The 26,533-nt window shown below is 40.5% G+C and overlaps 1 protein-coding gene across 3 annotated transcripts in view; it reads left to right on the top strand.

The window, feature by feature from the left end:
* The window catches only part of pacrg (PARK2 co-regulated), a 227,923-nt gene extending 215,428 nt beyond the window's left edge, over nucleotides 1–12,495 (top strand). For all 3 annotated transcript variants that reach the window (XM_086094262.1, XM_086094263.1, XM_086094264.1), the window contains one exon: nucleotides 10,967–12,495. In XM_086094262.1, coding sequence (XP_085950388.1) covers nucleotides 10,967–11,127 — 161 coding nt within the window. In that variant the 3' untranslated portion in view covers nucleotides 11,128–12,495. The remainder of the gene's footprint in view (nucleotides 1–10,966) is intronic.
* Nucleotides 12,496–26,533: the final 14,038 nt, after the last annotated feature.

Below are 26,533 nucleotides of genomic sequence, written 5' to 3'. Positions count from 1 at the left end.
CGAGAGAGAGCGAGTGTGCTGTAATGACATCGTTTTGAAAGTGTGTGAGAAGTTAAAGCAGCGAACCTCTTTGCTTTGATGTTCCCCGCCGTCCCGTTACTCAAATGACTTTGAAAAGAAGTGTGAGGACACTCGGCGTCCCACTTGGACTTAAATGTGTGCTAACTAATTTCACATAAACCACAATTGCAAATGTGCTTTCACTTGTTTAATGCTTTTTTTATCTTAGGTACACCAAAAAACGCTTTAATACTGTTTCCTCATTTTCCAGCAATTGGAAGTTCAGTATCTTGCAAAGGACACTTTGAAAGAGTCATAACAACCACTCTACCACTGAGTCATGCCGCCCTTGTGTTCTACCAATAACGATATCCCTCTAATGCTAACCACACCCCAACCTAATCTGAGCCTTAACCTTAACTCCAACATTTGGTACTTAAAAAAAATCCTGGACAGGGTCAAGAGACATCATCGATGTCCCTCTGAAACAGGAACTGTCAGGTGCTCAGGGCAGTGTTTCTCATACACTAAACGAGTCACACACCATAGGATGTCTTGGAAGATGTGCTGGTTGATCATCTGGCCCACGTCTAAGGGGAGAACTTTTGGTTTGAAATCTTTTGTGACACGAGTCCTGGAATTTTTCTGACACATCTTTTACATGAACCCCATCGGGAAAGAGAAAGTGCAAATGAACCGTCAGCCAGTGGATTCACGAGGACAAGGCAATGTATTCACAAATTTATTTTTTTTTTAAACAAATCTAGGCAATATCATTAAAACAAAAACGTAAAAATCTAGATTTCCAAACCCTAACTTCAACCTTAACCTCAATTTGGGAACACAAGGAACTAAATCTTACAAGAAGCACGAAGATGCCGACCTCGCTCAAGGTCGACATCGGCGCTCCACTTTAATTTAAACGCAAGCGTCACTTTCAATCATCCGTCCAACGGAATCGCTCGGCAGGTTTGCGTCACTCCGCCGGCTCCTCTTTGTCTTCCTCGGTCAGTTTTTCCAAGATGAGCAGCGTGATTGTTTGGCGAGACGTACCCCGCCACGACCATGACGAGCGCCTTGGACTCCGTTCCAAGCCTTCTTTCGTCGGGGTCAAGTCTTCTTTGCGCCATCTGTTTTCTGCATTTCTTTGCAGGTGTCGTCTGAGGTCCTTCTGGAACCTTCATCCCATTCGCTGAATTTCTTTTTTCTAGGCCATGCGTGTCTCTTAGTGGCCTTGGTTAACACTTAAAACCCGTCAAACTTGACCCGTTTTTGTTTTTTTTCCCTCCAATGCAATAATCGCCTTGACATGCCTGAAAACATGTCAGCACAGATGCCATAGTGAAACTGTATGTATTGGCAGAAAACGTGACTTGCCAAAGCTAGCGTTCCCTGGAAAGTTTTTTTTTTTTTTAAATAGCCCCTGTGACCATTTTGACTGATTGACACAAAATTGGTTGGCTACGTCTATCGTAACAGGACTTAGGAAAAAGATACTTGCCTAAATCTAAACTAGCTATTTTGGTTTGAAGCAACCATTCTGGCCAAATTCCCGGAGTTTGTACTTGGACAAAGTGCTACTAGAGAATTCACCCAAATGATCTCCAATTGGAAGCAACTATCCTAGACAGATGGGTGATGAAATTGCTTTTTTGCCTACGCACTTCAGTGTATCCGGAAAACAGGGTCAAATTGTGATTATTCCGAGGATTTGCCAATGGAAAAGGCTGTGTGAGGACCTGGAAATTAGGAATGTTGGGATGCTATCAATACGGTTACGGTACAATATGAAGACCTACTATGCTGTGAATCCCAATCATAGAATCACTGAAGCTATATTTTATTATTTGTGGATATCAGTACATTCATTTGCAGTCATTTGGCAGCACTCTATCCACGAGTCTTGTAAATATGTCTGCATTAACCGCTGACGCACCAAACGTTTGTTCGGCTTGTGTCCAGGGGGTGCGCACAATGGCAACACAGCAGTGGCCTTTAGCGCCTGCCCCCCCCCCCCCCCCCCTCGTGTGCCAATTGATTTTGTGCTTCGCCCGCAGCCCATTGCTAACCTTGAGGTAAGCTGGCGTAATGAGATCGCATCTGACGGCATCGACTCACACCTGACAGCGTTGACACAACGCGACCCCCCACCCTCCCGGGCTCGGGAGGGACGTCGAAAGACCATTGTTAGCTGTGTATTGTTTTCACATTAATCAACAACCAATGGACCCTAAAAATGAAGCTTCAAACCAAAGTGGCAGACGTCCTCTATCTATCTATCTTTCTATCTACCTACCTACTACACCTACTTACCTAAGAATTCATTTAGCTGTCTAGCTATCTATTTAGCTACATAAGTAGCTATTTAGCTGTCAAGCTAGCTATGTAGCTATCTACCTATCTATATAAACTATGTCTAAAATGTGCCAAATTATCTTTCTGTCAATCTACTAAATCCTGGTTCGTTAATCTATCCATCTATCTATCTATCTATCTATCTATCTATCTATCTATCTATCTATCTATCTATCTATCTATCTATCTATCTATCTATCTATCTATCTATCTATCTATCTAGCTAGCTAGCTAGCTATCTACCTATCTATATAATTTATGACTAAAATGTGCCAAATTATCTTGCTGTCAATCTACTGAATCCTGATGCGTTGATTGAATAGCAATATGAGTTTTAGATGCTTCATTCCTACTTGTAGTTTTGGAATTCTCAACAGTAGTCAGCCAAAGATGTGCTTTCAGAAATGGTAAATTGGAATTCAATTCCCTAGTAGCCATGTTGACGAGTGGGCCTGCGGGGGGCGGATCGATGGGAGCGTAGCAGCCTGATCCTGTTGTTTATCCACACACTTTTGAGGCCGCGTTTCTTCTTCCCGACACTGACACGTTCAAATCCTCCTGGGCACTCCACTGCAACTTTCGCCGGCAACTTTCAGTCGGAAACGCTGCCGCAATCATGTGGTGTGAACGTGGAAAATGGGATCAGTGACCCGCGGCGAAGGTTACACTTGTGTAAGCGTGAACGGTCACAAGATGGCCACCGCTTAGAAGTAGGATTAATAAACTGCGGTTGGCAGTGAAAGCCTTTTTGTTTTACTTCGTTCTGAGCTCACCACATGCTGTAAATATTTTTTGTAACAATTGACACTTGTCATTATAATTTTAGTCTTTTGTTATTGTTGTAGCAACCAAGCAAATAATCGGCTTACTATGCAATAAACCTTTTGTGTGCCTTTGTATTACACGCGCAACGTCACACCTTTACATGGACAAAACCACGCGCCATAATACGCACTGGTCATACTTTTTGTGAGTGCGCATGAAAGGTCTGCCTGCTCCCCGACTGCGAGGTCCTTTCAATTAGATGCCTGCTGTTGAACACATGTGCCCTCCAATGCTACCGTCAACCCCTCACCGCGACAAGCGCACAGCAGGCCCTGCACAGTGATACCTTCCCTTACCAGTTACAACTCTCCGCTTTTTTCTCTCTCTCTCTGTGAAGCGAGGGTCTAACTGCTTTTTTTTTTTTTTTTTTTGGTCTGTTGACCTTGGATGGTTGTTTTCGCCCGTGTTGTGCTAGCTGCTATCCCTTCCAGATGCTAGCAGCTGGGAGCAAGTGTGAATTCTGTAAAAAAAAAAAAATAATGTAGTGTAACGATTCAGGAAGGAGTCCAATTCTTGATTGATTTCGACAGTAGTTGAACAATTGTTGTTGACCGATAACATGTTCAGTGGATTCTCTTTTGTTCTACAGTGCTATTTTCTTGAAAGTAAAAACGTGTAACAAAAATCGTGGCGCCTGGAATCGATTAATTTAAATTCATTTCAATGGGGAATATTGATTTGATATACATACTTTATGAGTTACTCGACTCATTTTTCTCGCTGATGTTTACAAATGTCTTGAGTCTGCTTTCATGGAGGATTACAGAAATCTTTTAAAAGGCAAATTATTATTTTTTATTAAACAAGGTCGCTAAACAGTCAATCGTTATCAATATAATGATCGTTTGAGTTGATAATCGACTGGTCCAATTATCGTTGTACCTGTAATTATTTTATATTACTATATTTTCATTTAGATTTTTCAGTTTTATATAAAGTACATTTGTATATTTTATTCCTTATTAAAACATGTTAGAAATATTTTGTTGGTGTAACAAATTCATGGCATTTGATTTCAATTCCATTTCAATGGCAAATTTGATTTGTTATACGAGCACGTTTAGGACCAATTCAACTCTTAAGTCAAGTTCTGCTCAGGACTGTTTTGTCCATTCAGCGTTCCACCCGCTCCCCTGCTGGATTTTGAAGCGCGCCCGCCCACCTTTGAAACACGCTCACATCTGTTTTGCTTTTTTGATGTGCTTTAATTCAATCCTGGATCTGGCATGAATCAACAATATCTCACAGTGAATCACTTGAAAACATTCACAAAGTGTTTTATAAGCTCAAATAAATTGTTTTTCTCACCAGTCACCACCCACTATAGTAAGTACCGATATATATTTTTTAAAAGGCTTTTTGACATACAATATTGGAAATATAACGGAGAAAAAAAAGGAATTTCAGGAAATTAAAGCTCAATAATTCATTTCCTTAATTATCCTTTACAGGATCAAGAAAGTGCCCTGATTGATTTTTAAGCCTGTATTTACACAATTGCCACAATGCTAAATGCTAATAGCTGAATGCTAAGATTCGAATGCATGTGGAATGCTTATGAAGTCAATTGAGAGATAAATTATGAAATGATGACTTCCTGGTTACTGGACAATGCACTTTACCAACTGCGCCACTGAGCAATATCGGTCACCTGGTATCGATGATAAGTTATATGCATGGAAGTGGGCGTGGAAAGTGATACTTGGAAGAAGTTCAATGTCTGTCCCATTGAAAACGAATAAGGGAAAGTTGATATTTAACGTTAAATTGTGCCAATACTGCAAGTAATGTGGAATCAGATGACACATACCGCGTGAGGCGTGAATTCAGCGTTCCCACAATAATAATAATAATAATAATAATAAATACATTCAAACGAAACCAGCACGACTTGAGCCTTGCACAGACATGCCGAGTTATCACTGTGTGTTTTGGCGATAAGAACACAAGTGCTGTCCCCGGGCCAAACCCGCCTCCCGCTCAGAGTATTCCTGGAACTCCCGACTCGTCCGTCCGCTCGCAATCTGCATTCCTCTATTGCGAGACCGAACCCCGAGCAAAAATGCACCAGTGCTCTCGGCAGTCGGCCCGCTCTCTGCGTTATCAAAGACGCTATTGTGTAAGGAGGCCTCCCGCCCTAAGCCGCTTTCAGCCACAACTTCCACAGTCGAGGCTAAGTTGATTAGAAACAACGGCTGAATCGGCTCGGGAATTCGGAGCTGAACTGGCCAAATCCTGTGCGGCGTGTGTGTCACCTGAGCGCTTTGGAGGAGAAGCGCACGTGACTAGCAAACCCCGGTCGTTTCGTCACGGGCAGAAGAGCAGGGATGGGCAACTTCAATGATGGAGGGCTACATGCACTAAATTGCAAATGGATGACAAAATTGGCATTTTAAGAAAAATAACTCAAATATGTGCATATGTTTGTTTTTTATTGATTTTTTTTTTTAATGGGCAGTAAATTTTAAACATAATGGACAACCCGGTGGGTAGTAGGTCATGTCTGGTCGGTGCTGGATTTCACTTTCCTTTCTTTTCTTTGATCCTTCCTCGGGTCTCCTGACAACCTCACGACTCTAGCTGGATTCTGAAGTATTCGGTTTAGGTGAACGGTTTGGGATTTTTAATAGGTTTTAGGTGAACTCATGAGTACACACTCACACGCACGCACACATGCACATGCACACGCACATGCACATGCTCCCCCACATACAAAAAAAAAAAGAGAGCAATGATGATGACATGTCAAATCGGTAAAATTACCGAATGAACAATACTGAGATCTCTTATGAAAAAAATAAATACAATAAAAAAATAAACATAATGGACAAATTAACAGTCATCAATCAAACTTTCCCTTTTTAATACTTGGTCGCAAACGACGCATAGACATCAGCAGATACTGGATTTCATCCCTGGCCACTCTACTGCAATTGTTTTCACTTCCTGTTTGGTCTTGGGACATTTTTCCTTCACTTTTGTCTCAAGCAACTGAATGAACTGCATGCTCAATCGGTTTTGGGTCAGGTGATTGACTTGGCCCTTTTAAAACATTCCACTGCTTTGCCTCGAAAAACTACAGGGGGAGTCCTCGAGCTACGTCGTTTTGACTTTACGGCGCCTGTGCCTCGTACGTAGCGCCGTCTTTTTTGTTAATTTCCCACAGTAATCACGCCATTTTAAAGTTGTTGCCTTCAGCAACGGACGTCCATCAGCCGGTCGGCTCGCCAACAGGCGAGTCACGCTTGAATTAGCTGCGCTCTGCCGTCCGTCAGCAATGAATGCCCATGCGGAAACGCGAAATATTGCTTCCGGCGTCTTCCCGGTCGCACAAATATGTATTTTAAAATTTTTGTAAATTTCGACTTTAACGAGGAAATACGACTTAAGTCGAAATTTGGGTTACGGAACTCCGCCGTAAAATGAGTTCGGAAGTGTTTAGCTGAAGATGAATGGAAAATGGCAAAACACAGGATTCAACCTATCATCAAATATTATAATAATATGTTCACACCACACCGCCTGGACTTTTGCTTTTCCTCCGTTCCCAAAGACCTTTGCTTTGATGCGTCTCGTCGATGGAGTGAAGTAAACGGGCAAATGTCACGCAAAAGCTTCCTCGGCATCGACGCGCTAAAGCACGGGAAATCCCGGGGATTATCGCACAAGACGAAAACAAAACGACTGCTTTTGCGCCGCAAATGTCACTGACAATCCTTTCGACCGGTTCCTTTTCCTCGCAGGACGCCTGACGAGACCTTTTTCTTCACATGGTGGGAGATTGTATTATTGATTACACCGGATTCCTGGTTTATGTTGTCATACGAGAAGAATATAGAAATTGAACTAGTTGGGCACAGGAAGGCTCTTTAACCACCATAGTTACTATTTTTCATTTTTCATTGTTTTGTTTATACTGTAATAACAACCTATAAGTATTTGTATACAAATATTTACTGGATCTTGACTTTGTCCAGTTGTTGAAAAATGAAGAAGAAGAAAACGGGTGGAAAAATAAGCACCGTGAGATTAATAAGCGTTCCGAGACATGCTCCTCTAATTTCTGCTTGTTAAAACAATTGGACGATTCGTAGATTTACAAGACAAATGTTACACGTACTGATAATAGCATTTGAAAAACGAACCAGGTTTGCAAAAGTAAGTAGCTCGGGGTGTGCGTCCATCCAATAAACGACAAATCGATTCAGGTCTGGATACATGAGGTGCAATATGATTCAAGGAGAGTTGATTTTAAAGTGGAACGATTCAAATCGGTTCGATTCATTGGGATTCCAATTTGATAGGATCATATATGGCTCACTTCAAAGAGGATCTGATGCATGGAATTGTCTTGTTATTTTACAATATGAATGTGAACTGTAAACGTGGTACTTCCTTCAAAGTAACTTTGCACACCCCTAATATATGTATTACGGAAATATATACATACATTAAGAATGTGCATCTCAACAATTTTCCAATTGAAAATATGTTTTGTTTCACTCCATAAATTGCTACAATGTGCGAAGCTAGCTGGTAGTTGGTGTCACTATCGTCTTATCAGTATGTGTATACTGACACATTTCCGATTGTCAATCAATTTTCTGAGCAGATCAACGAGAGAGAGAAAAAAAGACTCCTAACACATCATCCCAGAGGATAATTGCTCAGGATAATCTTTGAGAGACATCCGACGACCAAGCCTTTGCTGACTGATTGAAACAAAAAAGAAATATTCTCCCATTCTGCCCGATTGTGTACCGAGTGCCATACCTCCAAAGGCAGAAAATTCCCCATTCCTGTTTTCGTCATATAAACAAAAACGAGCCTTCACCTCCGTTTTCTACTGTGTCGTCTAAATGGCTCCCGAACGCACAAGCTGGGTTCAATTTGGTGCTCTGATGTCAGCCGGGAGTCAGTGGCGGAGGAGTTTAATGAGGCCTCCTGCCGAGAGGAGCACACCTACAACCCGGCATGTGAAGGAAAGGACACGGCAGTTAGCGGCTGTTAGCCGTGTGGACGCTAACAACACGCAAGCTTCTAACAACAGAACTGAAGATTGAAGTATTTGACTATTTTAAGTAGGGGTGCGAATTGCCTAGTAGCTGGCGATTCGATTTGTATCACGATTCATAGGTCACGATTCGATTCGACGCCGATTAATCCCGATACAAATCTATAAATTATTGCGATTTTTATTTATTTTTACCCAAATTTAAAATGTACAAATCAGTAAGCTTGTACATGTACACTGTAAGATTTATGTGAAAATGTATTTATTTCTCTGAAAATTCAGGCTTATAACAGGTTGCAGTCTGTTTCATGTTTGAACAGCACTGAAATAAAATATTAAGCCTTAATGTTCCATTAATATAACATTCTTTCATGCTTAATGTGTGAATCCTAAGCCTAAATAAGACGTTTTGTTGAATATTTACATAAAAAAATTGATGTTTAAAAATCGATTTGGCCGCATATTGAATCGATTCGAGATTCGATTCGCTGTAATATCGCGATATATTGCCGAATCGATTTTTCCTAACACCCCTAATTTTAAGCGACTTTAATGTTTTGTATGCTGGATTTATTGTAAATAATGAAACTTAAGCCATGTAAACAATTTGATATTTGTTTGCTTATTTTATTGTCTAAATGAATCATTTGTAAACAACAGTGAAACATGCTTTGACGTATTTTAAGAAATCAAGCCCTTGAGCTCAAAAGTTTGCCAACCCATTGTCAATTGTGTTTATGGGCTGGGCGGGAACACGATACAACCGCTTCCAGCCAATCAAAACATAGTGAGGAAGCGGCCCTCCCTTGGGATACGCACACACACACACACACACACAGAAGTTAAACATGCAACAGAGTTCTAGTGCGCTGGGGGAACTTGTTATCGAAAAACATTCCGGAGGTATCCAGCCTAGCCTACTCACCACTATTTTCTCATTTTCAGCACACACACACACACACACACACACACTCACACACACTCACAGTGCCCTTATCAGCATAGTCAAATGCCATGCTCTCATGCCACTGTGCTGGGCCTCGAAACAAAAGAAACACTGACGTTTCTATGGAGATGAATGCACACACACACACACACACACACACACACACGCGCTGTCATTCATCCCCGTCCAAAAGCATCTTTTCCATGCTAATCTCCCTTTTTTTTTTGTAGTAAAAGTGATATCGCTCCCAAGTGAGCAGAGATGAAAAACCTGTTTTGTGGAAAAATGAGCAGCTCCTAATTAGACTTCGCTGAGGAGGGAAGATGAAACCGCGTGGCCTTTTGACTCCGGATCGCCACGTGAGTCGTCACTGGCCTGTTCAACTTTACCTAACCCCCTCACTTTGATCACATAAATGTAAAAATGACAAACATGGACGTATAAGTGTTTTTCACAGCACAGCGTGTTTATCTATCCAAACTGCAACTTTTCAGGGGGGGGACGCCATCTTGTTTGAGTTAACAAAAACCTTGACACTTAAATTGGTCTTAAACCTTAGTAAAGTCTTTTGTTACAGCTGTAGCTGTTGTGAAAGTGTTGCATTTAAAGGAAACGCTGCTATCCAGGGGCGGGGTGCCTGCATGTCGCCGGCAGCATTCGGCACATGTGCCCCCCCCCAATATGACAAATATTTTTCTGTGCCAAATTTAATTCCCAATCGGTCACTGTTGCTCAGATACCATTGTGAACTCGCAAAACTCCCCCCCCCAAATTTTTTTCAGTTGCTAATTTGATATGCAAAACTAAATCACAGTTTTATTACACTGTCATTGATGAAAATTGTAAGAACACGGCATCAGCCCAAACACTGCCGTTGACATGTATATTCATCACCTGCAAGTTCAATTGTTTACTGCCACTCACGTGTATATACGTCAAGTCGTGAACAGGGTTGTTATAGTTTTGGAATTGTCTTTTTAGTTAGTTTTTATTTCGTTTTGAGTTTTGTTATTTATATTTAGTTCGTTTTAATTAGTTTTCAGGGTAGTTCTGTTACTTTTTATTTGTTTTAGTTTTTTAATGCTTAGATTTAGTTTAATTTTATTTAGTTTTAGTATTAGTTTTTTTTATTCATTTATTTTTTTAATAGGTATTACTTGTGCACAATATTTATAAACACCATGGTAAAATGAAAACACACTTTTAAATGTCTTTAAATAAATATACTTAAAATCACATTTAAAATCATCCCCAAAGGCTCATGTATTAAATTAATTACCAAAGACTAAAACAAAGGACATTTTCGTTATAATTATAGTTAGTTTTGTAAGCATAATATAGTTTCAGTTAGTGTTTGTTTTTTAAAAAGCATTTTTGTTTTAACGAAATTGTTTTTGGAATTTTTTTTTCCGTTTTTTCTTTAGTTTCGTTAACTAAAATAACATTGGTCGTGAAAAATGTCTCCGAAATTCAGGTTTGGAACCCACTGTAATGACTAACAGATCCCTGTAGATGGCGGTGTTGCATCGCTTTGGAATGGATGTGCGAGCTTTTTATCATCTGTTGAGTAGAAGATGAATATTAGGGGGTGAATCTCAGCTTGTCGCATCGTTTATGACCAAGAAAACACCAAAATGACGTGTGCGGTCAATGAGCCTCCAATTTGTTGATGCAGGGTCAACTTCTTGGGTGTTAAAAAAAGAATGGGATCAGCTCTGCATTAATTATAAGAACGAGGGCCAGGTATTGTTATAATAGGTGATATTGTCTTTTATGTTAATATCAGTTTTTTCCAAATGTGGATGCTCAGTTTTCTTGTCCCGCAGTCAACTCTGGAGACGGCATCGACTACAGCCAGCAGAAGCGAGAGAATGTTGGCGACCTCATCCAGGAGACTCTGGAGGTGTTGGAGCGCTATGGGGGAGAGGACGCCTTCATCAACATCAAGTACATGGTGCCTACCTATGAGTCCTGCATGATTAACTGAGAGGAGGGGGGGTGGGGGTGTGGCCGTTTGACACTTTTCCACTGCACTGTACCCGCTCGGCTCGGTTTTGGGTGATCAATTTTCCACTTTAAAATAGGATTCGCTAGTACATGCTAATAGGGTTTCCTGTTTAATAATTCTCTGGACACAAATTTTATCCAAGAGGAGATTGTGGGGAGAAAGAAAATTGAGTGATGCAGCAAAGGGGAGACTATGGAGTCTACTGCCACAAGTGAGGTACAGCAACAGGGTAAGATGCATTCTTTGAAATTTCCTATTATCCTCTAAGTTTAAAATGATGCTACAATTTTAGTTTTCAAGAGGAGACTAAGGGCAACAAGAAAACAGAACACTGCAGCAAGGTGGACACTGCGGCATTCATCGCTAAAGCACAGCAAGCACATACTTTAACATGTATGATTTTTAAGCCATTTTCCCCCAAACGTTACAAAGGATGCTTTACTTTTATCCGAGAAGAAATTGAGGACAGACGGAAAACGGAATGCTACATTAAAGTGGCGACTGTGGAGCATTCCAACTAGCTAACCTCTCAATATTTGTCATTTCTAGCCATGCACACTCAAATGTTATTTCGACTTTACTCAAGAGGAGGTTGAGGGCAGCGAGAAAAGGTGAAGTCTGTGAAGAATGCATTCAGAGATAAGTCACAGCATTAGTGTGATCTAACGTTAGCGTGTTTGTCACTTCTGGCCATGTATGTGGAATATTACACTGACTCTTTCATTTTATTTCAGGAGATTAAGGGCAGAGTGCTGCAGCAAAGTTGAGACTGACTGAGTATAATAATGCAGCATTCAGAGCTTTAAGGCACAGCAACAGGGTAAGCTAACGTATTAGCATATTACATTACATATTTCTAGCCTTGTATACTCAAATGTTGCAATAATGCAGCAGTTTATTTAAAAGGAGACTAAGGGCAAGTGATGACTGTAGAGTACATGGTGAGCAGAGTAGGCACCGTGCAGTGGAAATTTTTCATTCAAATCAATTTTTTCATTAGCAGAGTGTACAAAACATCAAGTTAGTGTTTTGTGAAATTGTAAAAATGTCACGGCAAAACTTTGTTAGCATGTTGGCCATATTTGTGGAACCTTTTGATGCGCAATATGTTGTTAGTCTTTGTAAAGCCGTTCAGCCAGGTGTCATGTTGCCAGAAAAGTTTCTCTCAATATTCGACTCAATTCTCATACCAAGACGCAAAACCTTTTGCAATTCAGATTTAAAACCTGATGGATATGAATGTATGATTTTGATCAATTGTTTGTACCTACGCAATCACCACATAATAAACATTTTCTCGGTAACCCTCAATGCAAAATCTTCATTAAAAAAGTTGATTAACATTCATTTGGCGCCGATGACAACATTGTGATTTCATTTCATTCATGTGCTGTCGATATGCGCTTTTTGCCATATTGTGCCCGTCCAACTGCGCTCATTCTTTCGCGCAAGCCAGCCGGAGACGGGGCCTGCCACAACATGCTGGAAAAAGAGCGTCCGGAATGACGGCCCTCAGCATTCCGAGAGACAAAGTCGCGCTCATAAAAACAGCAGTTTGCTTGAGACTTCCTCTCAACTCCGCACGCCACAGCCCCTTTCACATGAATTGCACTTGACCGCTCTTTTCTACTGTTGCACAATGTCAAAGGAGATTTCCTAGAAGTGAAAAATAGGGAGAACCTATCTACAAGCAAAACAATCTTTCTCAAGCCAAAAGACACAAACAACACAAAAAGAATCGTCATTTTTGTCAAATGCGCTCAGTTTTTAAATTTGGGTTTTGCTCGTGAAGACGACAGACTACATCGAAAAATCGAGCGCCGTCTATGAGTAAACAACAAGCAATTGCAAGCAAATATTGAAAATTCGCCAGTGCCACCGCACAAACATTGGACAATTCAATGCCAAAACCATTTGAAAGGCCTTAAAGTGGAAGTCAACCTTAACTCATTCACTCCCAGCCATTTTCACTGAAGCAACCCCCTTCGCTCCCGGCTCTTTTACTAGATTTTTGATTGATTTTGCAAGGCCCACAGAATATTCTGTTCTATTGTTCTTATTCTAAAAAAAACATGGAACCTACCAAAAGAAAGATTAGAGTCTCTTCTTTCATCAGGAAAAAAAAAGTATATTTCTCTGTGTTTCCGTTTCGCAGTAATTAGCATTAGAATATAGCAACGACCAATCACAGCTCACCGGATTTCTTTCTTTTTTTTTTTTTTTTTTTTTTTTAAGAACTCAGTATTGTTCATTCGGTAATGTCATCATCATTGCTTTTTTTTTTTTGTTTTTTGTATGTGGGTGAGTATGTGTGTGCGTTTGTGCGAGTGTGTGTGTATTCGTTAGCTCACCAAAAACCTATTAAAAAAAAATCCCATACCGTTCACCTAAACCGAACACCGCCGTCAGGAGACCCGAGGAAGGACCAAAGAAAACAACGGATTTCTGAAGCTGAGCTGTGATTGGTTGTTACCTGTGATGTCATTTTTCCTTGACAGCAAGTGGCAAAATGGCTGCTGCTTCTGATATTGATTAAAAGTTGACTTCCCCTTTAAAAAAAAAAAAAAGAGAGAAACCTCTTGCGTCGAAAGGGTAGACCGAGGGAAACAACTGTTGATAAAACAAATGTTTTAAAAGAACGAAAGAGAAACAACTGTTTGCAACCCGCGAAGGGAAGGCGCGAACATCAGATGCAAAACACTGATTAGTGAGAGATTAGGAAGGCCAGGCTAGAATTTGCGCACACACACAAAAAAAATAGTGATGACTGTCTACACTCAGTTTCGGTTGACCGAAGACGATCAAATCTTATGGAATGTCGTACAGAAGAAAGAAGCCATTGTTTGGAAAGTGTAAATATGCGCTCGGTATTCGCAACCAAAACATCCAACCAATAATTGTGAGGTGAAGCATTCCCACATATGCTATTGTGATTTTTATCCTGTGCACTTTTTTTTGCCGTGTAACAACTCCCACATAATACTCATAATAATAATAATCATCTGATTCCACATTACTTACAATATTCGCACCATTTAACGTTAAATATCAACTTTTTCACATTCCTTTTCAATGGGACAGACATTGAACTTTTTCTAAGTATCACTTTCCACGCCCACTTCCATACTTATGACCAGGGCTGGACGGACACAAAAAAATCGGCCCTGGCATTTTGACTTGGCCCGGACCGGCTTGACGACTCTAATAAAAAAAAAATATATATATGTTGCCACTGATGTTTATTGATTCAGAATTTTTTGATTTTTTGGGAGTCATAATGAGCATTTCTGGATTGCGAGTGGCCTAACATGCCCCAGGAAATGTATGTGTTTTTAGGCTTTAGCCTTAGTCTTGAAATCAGTACAAAAAATGTTCTCATGTTTTTTTATTTCATATGTATCAATTGAAAAACAATCTGAAATGAACATGAATTGAAGTGATTCTATTTATCTTTGGAAGCAATTTTACATAATTGCTTCAATTGGTAACATACAATTGAATTAAGTTCATCTTGATTCAGTTTGCTATCCATATTCAAAATGGACCAGTATCTTGGAGCAAAATGTAGGAAAATAATAATTAAAAAGCACTGCATTGGCCCGAAAAGAGGCCGGCCCACCGGGCGTCTGCCCTATATGCCAGATGGCCAGTCCGGCCCCGCATATAACGTATCATCATTACCAAGTGTCCGATACTGCTCGGTGGCACAGTTGGTAAAGTGCATTGTCCAGTAACCAGGAGGTCATCATTTCATAATTGATCTCTCAATTGACTTCATAAGCATTCCCACGCTATTTCTCCAGAAATTGCACTTATTGTAGTAACATTTGGCATTCACTTATTTTGAGAACTCACTCAGTAGGCTATAAAATCCGCTTTCACGCTGTCTTTAGGACCCACTCCCCCCCCCCCCCCCCCCAACAAGTATCAATAAGAGAATCGATAAAGTATTGAAAATCTCCTCTGTTCCCTTCCCTATTCATCATCATGCCCAAAATATTGTACACACATTTGAAAATACCTTCAATTAGCAGCGCAGAAATTCTAAAAAACGAATGAGAACAAAACGGCCTCCGCAGCGAAAATCATGCAAAATACGTAACACGAGCAAACTGGAAGAATTCCTTGGCAGGCTTGCGGTGACTCACTTGAGCGCTGGGTCGAACTTTGACTAGCCTGCGGTTGAGTGGAACTGGATCAGTGGCGTCCCTTTTCACCCAACCAATTTGAGTGAGCCACAGGCCCGCTTGTCTGGTCAGTAAAGGGGGCGGACCTAAAAAAAAAAAAAATGTCCGTTAACATGTTAAAATCACTCCATTTGCACCACTTTTTTTTTTTGCTTTTAGCTAGCGTCACAAAAGCCATAATGTACAGATAGTGCCTCCATTTTGTTTCTCTTAAAGGGCCAGGCAGTCTGACGGCTCTAATGGCCACTAATGGGCATTAAATGCTAAATTGTGTCCGTTTCGACCTCTCGCGGGGGGGGGGGGGGGCAGTGCGGCTCATTAGGAAAAGGTGGCCGCCTGGAAAAGGGACAACGGCGGATAAGCTCAACGCGCATCAACACGCTTCGACATACATGCCTGCACGCACACACACGCTCACGCCAAACAAGCACCGAACATCGGCGAGCTGTAGCTGCCCATGCGAGTAAGCAGAGTGAAATGAGCAGCCAATGAGGTGAGTTTGTCCGCGAGAGGCATCGGTGCGTGATTGGGCCAAAGCCGCAGACTGAAAAGAGCACTGACGCAAATTCATCCAATCATTCGCGGCGTGGTGTCTACACGGAAAACAAAAGTTAGCATACGAATCAGGACGCCGAAGAAATTTTTGGGGGGAGTCATAATGAGCATTTCTGGATTGCGTTGTGTTATGTGCATGCGTATGTGTTTCCCACAGTCTTGAAATCAGTACAAAAACATTTTTCTCATGTTTTTTATTTCATGTGTATCCATTGAAAAACAATCTGAAATGAACATGAATTGAAGTGATTCTATTGATCCTAAATTTCGGTTGGATTTTTAATTCAATTTGTGTATCGTGGTCAAACTGATTAACTTTAGATCAGGATCAGGATTAGAAATGTGCAAGTAAATATTTATCTTAAATATTCACTTTGGATTAACTTAATTCAATTGTTAATCCACGATTAGTTTAATGAACTGATAATTAAATGTAATTATTCACTTTATATTAACTTAATTCAATTGTGTGTTACCAATTGAAGCAATTATTTAAATTGGCTCTTTTTTAGAGTGTGGAACAAACAGAAGCTACTCACCAAATGCTACTGAAATATTTATATGCGCATTTCTATTCCTGATTCTGGTCTAAGTTTGTCTTTAGATCACGATACACAAATTGAGTTAAAAACTCAACTGAAATGTATGAGTTATCGAATGTCCACACAAAAAAATGTCTGAATCCAGTTAATTCGGTTTAGTGCTGTTGAGTATTTTTAGTATTGAATATTCAATTGATTAATTGACCAATCGGATTTGTTTTAATTTAGCATTAAATTGTATTACAAAAGCCTTTGACCCCCCTGATTACTGTTTATTAACCATATTCGTTATAGTGATTTAAAAAAAAAAGAGGGGGGGTGATGTTGTAATCGGTTTGGTCACTGTTTTCCAAAGTAAAAACAGATGTTTGCAAATGTTTTATTTTGATTAAACACAGAAGATAATCAGTCTTCTTTCATGAAGGACTACAGACATCAATTACTGTTGATATGCTGAAATCAGAGGATTTGGACAATTTTGAATAAAAAAATGGCTCCAAACGATTACTCGATTATTAAAACAATTGCCAATTGATTTGATCATTTTTATAAATACATTTGTCTTTGCCTCACACCCAATTTCATTGAAATAAATCCAGTTTTGGAGTTGGGTCCATACAAACACATTTGAATGTAGACCTTGAACCAGGTCCTTAATGAGTCTGTCCTTGGGCCACGTTGAAACGACACACCAAATGTCGACCAAATGTGTTCACGCCCATCCGTACATACAGTGCATACCCTCGTGCGGTTAAAATTAGCTGAACTATGTTTTGAGTGCCAGTGACCACTCGCCGTATTTAGGTGGGGGGGGGGGGGGGGCATCACATGACTCTGTTTTCCAGGAGCTTCATGTCCAGTTACTTCCAAGAGTTGCGTTCAACCCCCGAGTGCACCTATTTGTCCTTCCAAGGATTGAAAAGATTCCCTTTAATCCACAACCTGGCCTAATCCTCACTCCTCATTGTAACTGGACTCCGGGGGTCGAGCCGAGGCGACGCAGGGGCCCCTCACTTAGCTAGCGGGGAGGGGGGGGTTATTATTAGCATGGCGAGCCCAGCGTTCACAACAGCTGCCACTGCACCCCCAGCCACCCCCCCCCCCCCCGACTCTTCCCGAAACCTCAAGTTTGCCCTTGTCCATCGTCACAGGCCGGCGGAGACTCCAAAGCTGTCCAAACACGCTGATAGCGCTTATGTTGACGCAGGAGAAAATGAGATTGAAGAAAAAGTGGAGAAAAAGACAAAGACAGAGAGAGAATATAATCACATGAGAGTCGAACCAGCGCCAATGTAATATTTGTCTGGTGTGTGTGCTCAGCAGCGAGAACAAACTCTACTGGAATGACGTTGGCTACACCAAAGACCTCTGCCAAGGACAAACTTTTTGCTGGGAATTTTGTGCTGACATTTCCTACAGTGTTAGCAAATTGTGAGAGAAAAAAAAATGCTTTCCTAAAAAAATAGACAAAAACAAAACCTCCTTGGCTGAGGTAACAAGTCAGATGGCAATTATCTACCAAGCTTGAGGACAGGCAGGGATAAGTGGACACACAATAATGTGACAATGTTGTTGTTGTGTATCCAGAAGTGCGATTTAGGAAGCGTCGGCTGTAAAAAAAAGAAGAAGAAGTCGAGTCAGCAACTAAAGCCTTCTCGTTTATCGCTTCCTTCCCTTTTTCCTCTGCAGCTTTCGCTTTGAGTCCCTGCCTGATCACTATGGAAACTCTTTGGGGACTTTGTTTGTAGATATCAATCAATTCACAAATCTCAATGCTTGGGAATGCTCCTCTTATCTGTTTTGTTTTCGCGATGTGTGTGCGTGTGAGTGCCTTTCGATTGCAGACCGCGCCGCCGGGTCAATCTTCCCTTGGACCAGCGTGATCAATGAGGAAGCTCCTTCTTCCAAGTCTTATCACTCACAAACACGCTGTTGTGTGACCGCTTTGGGAGCGCAAAACGGGTGCGCAAACAAACAAAAAGAACGATTTTTTTTTTTTTTTTGCTAAATTGCTTCACTGCAAAAACTGCGCTTGAAAAAAATAAAACGGGGGGGGGAATCATTAAATGGGGACTATATAATCTCAGCTAAATATTCTTGACTTGGGGAGATTTCTTAAAGCAAGTAAAACTGTTGCAATGTGTATTTTTAATTAGTTAAAAGAGCACTAATAATGTTTACATACAGTAAAAAAAATATTTTAAAAAAACGGGGAAAAATTAAATCCTTTTTGTCACACTGCATCAATTAAAGATAAGACCGACAAACATCATAGATTTGAATTATAATGCACTTAAATAAATCTCAAAGTGCACAGTTAAAAGCAATGGAAACACGTGGAAATTTAAACAAAACAAAACAAAAATCAGTCAATTAAAAATCTGTATAAAATCAAGAATCAAAATAAAAATACTGTAAAAATACTATCCATTGAGTTATTGTTATGAATCCCACTGGAGTTCTAGGCGGCCCTTCTACAGTGAAATTGAGCTCAACTCCTCTCTGATTTCGTCATTATAATAAACTAGACAAAGTGCAATTTCTGCATAAATTGCTGAAAAGCTGAATGCTAAGATTTGAATGCATGCGCTTATGAAGTAAAGTGAAAGATTACTAAAAAAGTGGTCCAAGCGGGGTTGAACCCAGGTAGTTCGTGGTGGAATTGCTCTAACCACTGAGCTAACTTGTCTTGTTTTGAAATCTTGGCGTTTTGAAAATTTCGCTAATGATATATTTATTTTGACGTGTCGTCTGGTGCTAAAAGCTAACATGCATTTAATCATTTCAGTGAAATAATAATCCATTCCCAGATATGATAGTTGGTATACGTGGAAATGGGCGTGGAAAGTGAGAAAAAAAAAAGTTGATTTAACATTAAATTGTGCAAATACTGTAAGTAATGTGAAATCAGACGATATATATACTCCGGTAGGCGGGACTTTTTGAAGCAAGTTGAAATTTGAACAGTGTAAATCGGAAGTATTATGTGGGAGTCAAAAGAGTGTGGAGAATAAAAATCACAATAACATATGTGGGAATGCGTCAGCTGAACCAATTGTTCTAAAAATCAATCTGTTGCTAAAAGGTTTAAAGCACCGCAAGATGCTAATTAGTGTTAGCATTAAGCTAGTGGGGTCGTTGTTTACAAGGTCAACTTGATCCTCTCCTATTCCAAGTTGGTACTTTTCACATACAGCAATCAACATTGGAAAAGGGAAATTTGATCAGCAGTGTGAAAAGGGTTCAGATACTAACTCCTAAATCAGCAAAGGTGTGTGTGGAATTTGGCACACTATAAATTCTTTAGAAAAAAATTGACTCTATTTAGAGTGGGACCAAATAGACTCAGTTTTAAAATAATACATACACTTGGAAGAGAGTAAACTAACGAATTGAAAGAATAAAAGTCACTCAAGGGTTGAGGAACGAACTCACGACCTTCAGCTTGGGAGCTTATGTCAGATGGAATCTTCCTAACGGGAAAAAAACCTTTGTTTTTGGTCTCCTCCGCAAACAGTAGGATGGGCATAGCTCAGGTGGTAGTATGGCAGTCTGAAGGTCGTGACTTCGTTCATCAACCCTTGAGTGACTTTTATTTTATTGTATTCCCAATTCTTTATTTTACTCTTCCAAGTATAAATATGACCCTTACTACAGAATTTACTGTGTAGCATTCACAAAGAGTAGAAGCATGGGAACATTGTCAACTCTTACGAATGGGGCATCTAATACCACCTCAGAAACCTGGAAATTGCCGTGTCGGCAAACCAGAAATTCTCTGCCAGTAGCTTTCATAGTGATCTGGGAAAAAGCCATCTTTGACTTGAAAGGGGCTTCTGATTCTATCTTCAAAGCCGGCGAATAACCAGGTCAACTTCATCTGCCCCATTCTGTCTTTGTGACGTCCACGCAGAGCAACAAGTCGTAAGGGTTGTTCATCGGCGTTGGAGCGTCTGACGTAGGAAGCCAGGAAATTTGCCATTATAATACTCCAGCAGATTCTTTGGACGCTGCAGAGGGAGCTTTTCCTACCTGGCCGGGATAAATCATTGCACTGGCCCAGAAATGAAAGTGGCTTAACTCGAAAACATATTTGGCCTTCGTCAACCCTGTAATCCAGTCGGCGGGTAGGTGTCAAATGTAACATGATGGATAGAAGTCTCCCAGCCCGCCCTCTCGCTCTCCTCCAGACTGTGCGAGCGAGGCGTTGCCCGCTCCCACCTGCTCATGGAACTTTTCAGTTCTGGAGGACCAGCTCAGATCTTGTTTTCCCTAACCTGATCGCTGGGTAGATGGAGATTACTTTAAAGTGAAAATTCTGACTTTAATCTTTTGACTTTAAAGTAAGAATTCTGACTTTATTCTCAGAATTCTAACTTTAAAGTGAGAATTCTGAGATTAAAGTGAGAATTCTTACTTTAATTCTCAGAATTCTGACTTTAAAGTGAGAATTCTGAGATTAAAGTCAGACTTCTGACTTTAAAGTAAGAATTCTGACTTTATTCTCAGAATACTAACTTTAAAGTGAGAATTCTGAGATTAAAGTGAGAATTCTTACTTTAATTCTCAGAATTCTGATTTTAAAGTGAGAATTCTGACTTTAAAATGAAAATTCTGACTTTATTCTCAGAATTCTCACTTTAAAGTCAGAATTATGAGATTAAAGTCAGAATTATGAGATTAAAGTCAGAATTCTGACTTTAAAGTCAGAATTCTTAGATTAAACTCAGAATTCTGACTTTAAAGTGAAAATTCTGACTAATCTTTTGATTTTAAAGTGAGAATTCTGACTTTAAAGTGAGAATTCTGAGAATAAAGTAAGAATCCTGTCAAACTTTTTTTTCCTCTCTTCACTGGCTTTAATCCTCTTCCGTACATTCCCAAAACACAGATGTATACAAAAAAAAAAACATATCTGCATATACAAAGTCAGATGGACTCTGGTTGTAAAATCTTTTCAGGCCCTCAATGCTGAATTAAGCAAGATGCAACAAAATGTTACAACTTTGTTAAACGTATTTGTGCTTAATATTTGACAATGTAACTGACATTCAATACAAACAGAATCAGTCAATTCAGTTGTTAGACTGTATGTACCGAATGTTCTGCCTTCTTCCTTTGCAGAACCAGTGAGCTAAACAAGAACAAAAAGCTGTTGTTGTTCATAAATGTGCCTGTTGGGCTCTTGTCGTGCCACATCACAAACGTCGTCGCAGACTTGAGTCCCGCGGCACAGGCTGGTACCGCGAGGCACGTCGCAGCCAGCCAACCAGCGCCACTGGCACGCTTCCAGTGGAGAACCCAGGGCACTTTAGTGAGCTCATTGTGAGGAAGCTTAAAGCCTCAACGCATGTTTCTTAATTATCGGGATATTAATTGGATTAATCGTTGAATGGAAAGCGTGTTATTAAAAATGACGACGCCACAAAAGCAGGAAGTGGGGATTAATAGCACTTGTGTTCACAAACGCATTTCACTTTGTCCGCTGGCGACTGTGTATTCACACACTCTGAAGATTCACACACACACACACACACCCACACACACACACGTGTCAAGGTTCAAATGACCATGCGCACCATTAGAGATAAGGACTAAAGCCATTTTCAAAGCCCACAACAAATGCCAGCTTCCGTTTGATGAATGTGTCTGTGACTTTTTCCCGATGCTTTTAAAATTGAGAAAATTAGTCAACAACACACGAAAAAAAAAAAAAAAGCTTTCGGATGTCTGCATGTCTGTTTTTGCACGGAAATACACTTTGGGGATGTTGTTTACTGTAGAATAACATCACATGAGTCAGGCTAGATGTCATTTGTACAAGAATGAATTGTAAACTTCAAATCATTATAGCTTGATTGGGGGACATATTGTGGGAAATGCTTGTATAGAAATAAACTGTAGCTCGTCAGAGGGTTCAAGTCATCGACTGGCACAAGACACTTTGGCCACAATTCATACATTTTCATTTAGTGGTGTACTCACTTTTATTGTCAGCGGTTTACACATCATGGCTTTAGTGAGATACTCTAGCTAGCTAGCTCGCTAGCATCTATCCATCTATCTATCCATCTGTCCATCTATCTATCTATCTATCTGGCTAGCTAGCTATCTGGCTATTTTGCTGGCTATTTAGCTAGCTTTTTTTGTCAGCGGTTTAGACATCATGGCTTTAGTGAAGTACACTATCTATCTATCTATCCATCTATCTATCTTTTTACCTGTTTTACTGTTTCATTTGTCTGGTCCGATTTTCGTAGCCTGTTTTAAAACGCGTGATCATTTTCTAGGCAGGCTTGTTCATATAGGCTTAAATAAAGCTCAGTGGTAATTACAGCAATAACATACCTCAGCTATATGTAGACTCTGGTTAAAGGGCATCGTAGCAGGGGCGGGCACGGTCGTTAAGGCAACTGTGTAACAACATTGCAGGTCGTTCCGTTTCATCCAGATCAAAGCTATCCAAATGCGACGCTCGAATCTTTCCATTTGTGTGATGATTTTGCCGCCGCTCTGCTCTTCAACACAACGGCGACAAGCTGAAGCCAGAAAAGGTCAGAGTGCAGCTGTCGGCGCACTGACGGAGGCGGAAAGGAGGTTCGCGCGCACAAAGTCGCGAGTGGGCGAACAGCAAGCGGACAAATTGAATGAGGCCCCAGAGCAGGGAAGGGGCGCTCGGATTTAAGCAGACCCCTCGACCCACCTTTTTTTTGTGCAGCCAACAGCTGCTTAAATAAAAAACAGTGGTGTGGTTATTTCCACATGGAGTGTGAGAAACTGGAGATAGTCGCTGTTTTGTTTTTTTGCGTTTGTCCCACTGATCTTCAGGAGATCCTTTAGAAATGTTCTCCCAACAACTACTGTGGTAAAATGGCTTTAAAACTTCAATTTGGTCTTTGACTAAGCTTGTCATTAGAAAAAAAGCACATGTTTTGCCCCAAAAAACTCTAATTTCCATCCATCCATCATCTACCGCTTATCCGGGGTCAGGTCGCGGGGGCAGCAGCTTTAGCAGGGAAGCCCAGACTTCCCTCTCCCCAGCCACTTCAGCCAGCTCCTCCGTCGGGATCCCAAAGCGTTCCCAGGCCAGCCGAGAGACGCAGTCTCTCCAGCGTGTCCTGGGTCGTCCCTGGGGCCTCCCGCGCGGTGGGACATGCCCGGCACACCTCTCCGGGGAGGCGTCCAGGAAGCATCTGAACCAGATGCCCGAGCCACCTCATTTGGTTTCTCTCAACGCAGAGGAGTAGAATTAATTCATTAATTTCCTTCTATATTAATATAAACTGTAACAGAAAGTTTCTGAAATCATATGAAAACCATCTGACCATTTCCCATGTGAGAAACCAGAGGTAACTTGTGATTTTATTTTGCGTTTGTCCCATTGATCAGGCATGTTAATCTTCCGAGGATATGTAGAAAGGTCCTCCCAAGGACAGGACGATGAAAAGCTTCTATTGATTACGACGCCGTTGATCAATGGTCCCAAGACGGATAACAAGATGTACAAGTCTTGGATAACAATAGGCGTCGTGTTAGGACGTGGACCGCACATGCTGATGTCATATTTGTGCTCGGAATTTGACCCGACGCAATGGTAACCTGTAACGTTGTTGTCCAAATCAATAGAAATTGATTTATTTCTAAGATATTATATAATCCGGTGCCAAATGGGCACTGCCAAATCGGAGGTGTTATTCCACCAGATCGGCTACTTAGAGGACAGAACGGGTGACCTTGATGCGATAGATAGGATCTCTGTTTAAACAAAACTAAATGCAAAGATATCACCACCTCGCAATGGTGTTCAAGTATTTTTACGATCACGTTGTGGGACGGCTTTTACAGCTGCTGTGGTGCAACGGTCTTCTGATTGGCCTCATCGGGCCAATCACATTGACAGAAAGGGATTTCATGCAATCCATCAACGCAAACGATAGGACGTTATTGCACACACAAACAAAGTGAAAGATTACAAGCAAAGATTCGAAATACTCTAAGGATCATGAATTATAGCACAATTTATGGCCACCCCACAGTGTCATGCAGGTGAGCGAACGTTTTTTTTTATATTGAACATAATATTCCCATAAGAAATTATGTAAACATAAATAATTGGTTCCGGCCTCGATATAAGGCTCTATTCAGTAAAAGTATAGTTGAGTATTGAGGCGATCAAAAATCAGGGTTGCACTTCCACTGGGCCAATGGCGAGTCTAGCTTTTGTTACCATGACAACCAGGGGCAGAGCCCTTACTACATCAGCTTGTACTTGCAAAAGCAGAGCCAAAAGCGGGAAAAACGTATGGACCCATAGACAACAAAAACATTTTTACTTGTGGAGGCAGTACTTAATTATACTACACAAATTGCAAAATTGCCAAGAAAAATTTAATGTTACTTTTTTTTTTTTTTTTTTGGCCAAAAATGATTGTTCTGAATTGTTTGAATTCTGCCTCGTGACAAGTAGCACACAGAGGTGATCGTGGACATTACGTTGCCTGCAAAAGCTTAATTTCACCTGTGGTGATTTGTAATGCCTGTGTTAGACTATGCATTGCAAGCACCAGTTATTACATTTCCTCAGAAGACAAATTGGAGGTTAAAAATAGCACAGATAAGATAATGGTAAGCTTACTGACCTGTAGTCTCTCTGGCATGTAGCCTACCTAAGTGATAAGATAGCATAGGAAACATACGATAACAAAAGATAACGTTTAATGATTGTTTTAAAACTTGCTTAACAGTAGTTATATTGCTGGAATTGTTTTTAAGTGTGTCATTGTGAAACAATTAGGCAAATAAAACAGTGTTTTACAATAGTGGGCAAAAAAAGTGCGTAGAAGTACATGGTGGGCCAAAAGTAGGTACGTATATACATTTTCCCCTCTGAATACTAAACTGGATGCTACATTTGCTTGTTTACATTCACACTTTGCTTGTGGCAAACATGAGTGACATCATGCATGCTGTGACCGTGACAGCAATGACCCACTGGTGAAAGGAGACTTCAGATTTGTCCTCTTGAATCTGTAGCCGCTTCAAAGTAAAAAGAATATATATGACTTCAAAAGATGATGTTTTTTTAGGTTAGCTCTGATTGTAGTATCGTCCTTGTTTTTTGTCATGCTCTTGAAGCTCTGGGACCTTGAGAACAAAATGTCAGTCCGTATGTTTCACACATGTTGCGAATTGACAATAAAAGCTAGCTAGCTAGCTAGTTTTTTTTTTTTTTTTTTTAACTACGTAGCCATATTTTGAAACCCTTACTCTGGCTTGAAACCACAATTTAAAAATCCTAACTACAAACCTTAACTCAGGCTATAAATCACACTTGAAAACACAGTAACTCTGGCTCGAAACCCTAAATTGAAATCTGAAGCCTGGCTAAAACCCCTAACCAAGACTAGCATAACCTACCGGTAACTTGAAAAGTTCAAATCTAATCTGAACCCTAACTACAAACCTAAAACCAGGCTAGAAACTAATGTTAAACCCAAACCATGCCTAAAAACTTTTCTTTGAAGTCTTTGGAAGCCAAAAATTTGAAACCTCAACCCTTGTTACCATGATTTGAAACTACAAACCCAAACCCAGGCTAGAAAAATCCTGAATCTTCCATGAAACCCTACCGCTTGCATCGAAACCCTATTTTGGAAACCTAGCCTTTCCTATTATAACAAAAAAAAAGTGTCTATTTGGGAAGAATTTATTGAAATTGATTACAGTATTGATAAAATGAACTATATGTGGTGCAATAGATAAATAAAGGAGGATATTTCAAGGTTGTTGTTTTTTTACGACATTACAACGGTATTAAATTATTGTAACGTTAATAAACAAGTGTAAATGTAATAAAACATTTTAAGAGTATGCATGACCAAGTTTTGGCCCACCCTGGATATTCTGTGTTGACACTTGAGGGGCATGATGTGCATTCCTGCGCAGCACGTGCGATTGGCCCTCGTTCCTATCAATCAATCCTCGCTACGAGCCGGACCCGCCTCTAGAGGCCTCAGCCCCGGACGCTCATTGGCTGTCCCATTAGCCCAATGAAAGTACACCGGCCAATCGCAGGCGATGAAGGACGGACCCGTTCCGGTG

The sequence above is a fragment of the Leptonotus elevatus genome, chromosome 14 (genome assembly GCF_054856555.1).
Source record: "Leptonotus elevatus isolate MCC_2025b chromosome 14, RoL_Lele_1.0, whole genome shotgun sequence".
NCBI lineage: Eukaryota > Metazoa > Chordata > Actinopteri > Syngnathiformes > Syngnathidae > Leptonotus > Leptonotus elevatus.
This window is presented reverse-complemented; position numbering and strand designations above follow the sequence as displayed.